Genomic DNA, 5,256 nt, shown 5'->3' on the forward strand with positions numbered 1-5,256 from the left:
AGTCTAATTTTATAATTTTTTTTTTAACATGGTTCCAAGCATCATCTTATAAATTATGCACACTTTTTTTTTTAATTTTATAATAAGAAGTATGTATAAATGTTTTTTATATGTTTTGTTTGTTGTTGTTTTTTTTTTTTTTTGTTTCAATAAATAAATACAAAGTTTTTTGTGTTTTTTTTTTCTAAGTTTTTAAATAACTCTACGATAAAATACAACAATTTTGTTTGTATAGTAAAAGTATGTATAGTTGTAGTAGATATAGGTATAATAATATATAATAAATATTTGTGTGACAAGATCGCATTATATCGTTAAACTTAAAATAAAAAAAAAATTAAAAAAATTAAAACTTAATAATTTATCATTGATAAGTTGACTATATGTGTAGTTTGTGTATTATACAATTTGTGTGTTGAGAGAATATTTTTCATTTATTTATATGAGAATTTGAATAAATATTGATATAAATATGTAAGAAAATTTATGCCATGTTTTTTTGTTTTTTTTTTTTTTTTTGTTTTTGTGCAATATATTTAAAGTCTTATTCGAAAAGAGCTAAAAGAGAAAAATATGATAAATGTTAGTAATTAGTTTGTTATATTGATGATGAGAAGAAAAATCTTACTTGCTAAAATCGGAGGCTTTATCAATGACATGTTCAAATTCTGGATATGATAATGCTCCATCATCATCCAAATCAGCCTCGGCAAGAACATTTTGTATTAGTTGTTTAATATCACTGTCGTTGAGATTATTTGGACCCGTCAAACGTTCAATGACTTGTTTGAGGTCAGATACGCCCAGCATATCGTCGCCGTCGAAGTCTAAGAAAATAAATATAAAAAAGAAGAAATTTCACTATCGCTAGTATATCTTATGTGTGCAAAATTTTTTTTATGAATCGTTAAGAAATTCCAACAAAGAATGTTTTTTTTAAGATTTGATTTTGCAACAGTTTATCAGTCGATAAAAAAATAGTTGAAACAAAAGTCGTTGAACTCGGTGCAACAATTAATGTGAACACACAGAAGTATTATACAGGGTGTCTCAAAGCTAATGCTCAATACGAAATATGCTGAAAAAACAGAATTCGGTTACTTTTTTTTACCCGAATCTTTACGATTTTTGATTAAATGGAGTTCTTGTTAAATTTCGTAGAACTCCCACTTTATATTATACTCCCTCTGTCAATAGTTAATTTGTATTTTTTACACTTAAACATTGGTGAATAGAAATTAATATTTTATACCTTATAAACAATTAATAACTAAAGTTGCACGGTTCGGAAATAATCTAAACTCATTGCAGAACTAATTGATTTTAAACCTTTAACTTTCATATACGCTTTCGAGGTACATTGAATAATTGCTCAGATATGCTCATGTAACCATGTAAGCTAACAATTTATCGAAGCTTTCGTTCCAGTTGGAATCTAATTATCAATAAAAAAAAAAGCATTCGTTATTAAGTAGATCACTTGAACAACAAGGTAATGCTGTAGTGTTGAAGATTGTCATTTTATTTAATGAGTCTGGTCCTCAAAGGGCGACTTCAGGTGCCCCCATTATAGGTTTTAAAATCATTTTAAAAGGAGAATGGTCATTTATGGAATTGATGAAATTAGTATCAAATAAAAGAACTGTAACATAGGAAAAACTTTTACCGTGGACTCTTCGCTGTACTGCATTAACATCGGTAGATATTGCAATGTTAGTATTTTTAATGCATCGTGAAATGTGGGAAGGAATTGAATAGTTTTTTATTTTAAATATAAAATATAATTCTATATCATATTTCCTAAGTCTGAAAACCTCAATCTTGAATATATGACCAATAGAACTCAAAATATAAGTATTTATATTTTCGAAATTTTGTTCGAGAGTTTTCATACAATACAAACTAACAAAAAACTGAACAACAAAAATGGAACAAAATAGACTCAAAATTGTTGTTTAAAAAAGCTTATATTCGGGTTCTATTCAAGATAAAGACATTCAGACTCAGGGAAAATGACAGAGCATTATATTTTGCAATTTAAATACACGTTCAGGTTATAACATTCAAACGTTCAGGTTATAACAATCAAAAAATGTTAAATGCAAAAATGCATTTTATCCGTTTGTGTAGTACGGTACCCCAAAAGGATAAAACTTCTGCACAGTATAATGTAAGATAAATGTATAAATATAATGTCTTTTCTATACGACTGAAGAGTGATGTTGATTGGAGAAGAAGATACAACAACTGGATGCATCTGGCTTAGGATAGAGCTGACTGCAGAAGCTTGTGGGTTTAGTTAAAAATCCAGAACGGATTGAAGCTCTATTTTAAGGTGTTCTTCACTCTTAATAAGTAAGAAAGTAAGTAAGCTGAGATGAAAATGCTTTCTATGACAACAAGGGCCCTACTCTGTATTTCATTCCGAAAATCAAATTGGTGCTCTGTAAAACTATGGAAATGGAAAAAAAAATAGTACTTAATACTATTTCCACTTACTATAAAATTAAGGCAAATAGATAAGGTTGCACTAAGATGTAGAAAATAATGACTAACCGATTGAACGGAAAATTATTGAATTTTCGCTGGCAAGCATCCCATATCAGCCTGCGTTTCTTTTGCATTTATTTCTAATTCAAATCACTTCCATAAATTGTTGGATTTTCTTGGTGTTATAGTATGTCAAATTTATATGTATCAAATCGGTATGCGAAACACGCGAATTCCATTAACATACCTATTATATATTTTTTTTTTTGTAAATTTTACACTTGGAGATTTTGTTTAGATACATTTTATTTGCTTAATTTGTTACCATATCGCTAAGATTTTCTTTCAAAAAATAACATTTTGAAAACTTCACTTTGGGAATTCTCATTTAAAAAGTAGTAGTAGATTTAATTCCGCTTATGAAATAGAGAGTACAAAATATTCGTTTTAGAAATTTTTTACTTTCGGAACGAAATACAGAGCAGGCCCCAGGACTAACAAAAAAGCACAAAAATCTTAGGAACCATTTTCAACACAATCGCAGCGGGAACCTTAAAAAATCTTGGAACAAACGATATGATCAGATATGAAACATGATAGGTACAAATTATTATTTCGGATTATTCTGTGTTTAAATTATTTCAGAGTGAGATATATGAAACAAATCAAAACTTGGACGGATTTCTGACGTTTTTCAGATATTACTAGACGAATCTTATATTTGGAGCTACATGGTGGAACAGTTGAACGTAGACTTCGTGGTTTCAGTCGAAATTGAAAAAGAAGAAGAATAAGATGTGAAACAAGACCATTGTCAGAAAGTTATCCTTTGACGATAATCGAGTTAACCGAATGACTTTGGGTTTGATATGAAGAGAAACGAACTTCAAGCATAGAAATATATTCAGTATGTCCCGGTTATATAGTTTGACAATCATGTTTTGGCGTTAGTCTTGTTAATTTTGATAGCGTCTGGCACTGGGGTGTCTTTTACACCCAATCAATCAGTTTCTTTTTTGTTTTTCATTTTAAAAAAATTAAGGACAACCAACAACAACCAACAAGCCAAAGGCTTAAAAATGTATCTTCACTTTATCTTATAAATATAAGAATGCTTGATTAGGGGAATTTTTTGCTAGTGAAGGTGCGAACTTCTTTCATCTGTACGAAGACATTGAACTATCTAACTAACACAAGACAAGTCATAAAATGTATGATGCGAAAAGTTACTGATAAAGTCAATGTTTGAGTTGTTAAAGATAAGATTTACCAAAAATACATATCAGCGGTAGAACATCTAAAAACAAATATGTACGAAAAACTACCTGATTGACACGACTATTCCATCAAAAAAAAAAAAAAATTGATTTGTCGGTAGAAAAATTAATCAACTTCTATCAAGCTACAATCTACCTTTTCAAACTAAAGAATTACAGAGAATAAAGAATCAATTGCCAATAGATTAAAAAAGTCACACAACGATTTATATCTTGCAAATGAAATTATATACAAATCGCTAAGTGGATAAATTGGCTGTATAAATAATTACAGTCGCTAATGCATGCAATACGCTTGGGTAACCCAAAATCAACAAAAAAATACAATACAAAAAAATAAAACACCATCCGCCCGCGAAAAACACAATAATTAATTGCACAAATGAACAAAAAAAAAAAAAAATGGTAAGCGGGGCTACAACCGACTTCCGCTCTCCAGAACTATCTTACGACTTACCAAATATACGAAAAGCATATTCTGCTTTTAACGATTTCGGGCATGCATCACTGAACACCGACATCATGTCCAGAAAGTCCTCGAAGGTGCAATCGCCGTCGTTGCTGGAACTGAACACTTTGCAAATGCGATCGCCAAATGGATTCACCCGTAGTTCCGGGTACTCCAGTATTTTGGATTTTGATAATTTGGCATTTTTATTATGACCGACCTTTTCTGGAGCAAGAGATTTGAATTTTTTGTGGGCCCTAAGAAAGACGGGAAAAGTGTAAATTCCAAAGGAGCATAAATTTGATAATTTTTTTCTACTTACAAGAGAATTTCTTTTTTCGAGAAGAATGTTAAATCCTGTTAGATTGAATTTTATAAAATATATCAGGAAATTCTTCTAATTTGACCAAAGGAATGTGTGAATGTGATAAATTTTACCTCATAATCTTGAAGTTCTTCATCGGTAAATTGGCTTTTTGTTTGACCCATTTAAATAGCCGCTTACTTAAACTAATTTCAGTGAGATTATTTGTTTTATTATTATTAACTAACACATGATAAGAATTATTTTTTTTTGGGTGAAAGCTAGAAGCTAATAACTCTATTTAGCCTATAAAAAATTAAATAAAGAAAATTGTGTCGGTGGAAGAGAACAAAAACACAGAATCTAGACTGAAAATTTACAACTGGGACAAAAAACCAAAAGAATTTTGACAGCTTTCAGTTTGACAGACGCCTACGCTTTGGCAGCTGTCATTTGATGTAGGGTATGTGCGCAATGGTTTGTGTTTATACAGCCGCTGTACCTTATTATTTTGAATTGGTTGTGTTAAGGCCCGACCACACCGGAAGGGTATGCTATTGGCGATTGGTGAAGTTGAAATGCGCTATCGGTGGTCAGAAAAAAAACTTAAATTAACAGGACGGAAGAAGCTAGCATCCGACATTTTACTTTTTTTTGTTAGGACTTTTGACATGGACGCCAAGACGCCATGGTATACAAAAAGTAAACATCCGTTTTGTTAAAATTAGTTCAAAAGT

General features: G+C 30.4%; 1 protein-coding gene across 1 annotated transcript; it reads right to left on the reverse strand.

The window, feature by feature from the left end:
* Positions 1-219: 219 nt before the first annotated feature.
* Positions 220-4,911, reverse strand: LOC129921321 (calcium and integrin-binding protein 1-like). The gene is made up of 5 exons (XM_056003115.1): positions 4,654-4,911; positions 4,538-4,572; positions 4,225-4,472; positions 629-827; positions 220-558 (listed from the first exon to the last, which is right to left on the reverse strand). The coding sequence occupies exons 1-5, from the start codon at positions 4,702-4,704 to the stop codon at positions 537-539; spliced, it is 555 nt and encodes a 184-aa protein (XP_055859090.1). The 5' UTR covers positions 4,705-4,911; the 3' UTR covers positions 220-536.
* Positions 4,912-5,256: the final 345 nt, after the last annotated feature.

This window comes from Episyrphus balteatus, chromosome 1 (genome assembly GCF_945859705.1).
Source record: "Episyrphus balteatus chromosome 1, idEpiBalt1.1, whole genome shotgun sequence".
NCBI classification, from domain to species: Eukaryota; Metazoa; Arthropoda; class Insecta; order Diptera; family Syrphidae; genus Episyrphus; species Episyrphus balteatus.

What these genes read in the sequence shown, in the direction of transcription:
- LOC129921321 (XM_056003115.1), bottom strand. Translation starts at nt 4,704, where the DNA reads ATGGGTCAAACAAAAAGCCAATTTACCGATGAAGAACTTCAAGATTAT. An exon ending in ATATGCTTTTCGTATATTTG is followed by an intron (nt 828 to 4,224) that starts GTAAGTCGTAAG and finishes TTATTTTCTTAG; the next exon opens with ACTTCGACGGCGACGATATG. An exon ending in AAAGCCTCCGATTTTAGCAA is followed by an intron (nt 559 to 628) that starts GTAAGATTTTTC and finishes TTTCTCTTTTAG; the next exon opens with CTCTTTTCGAATAAGACTTT.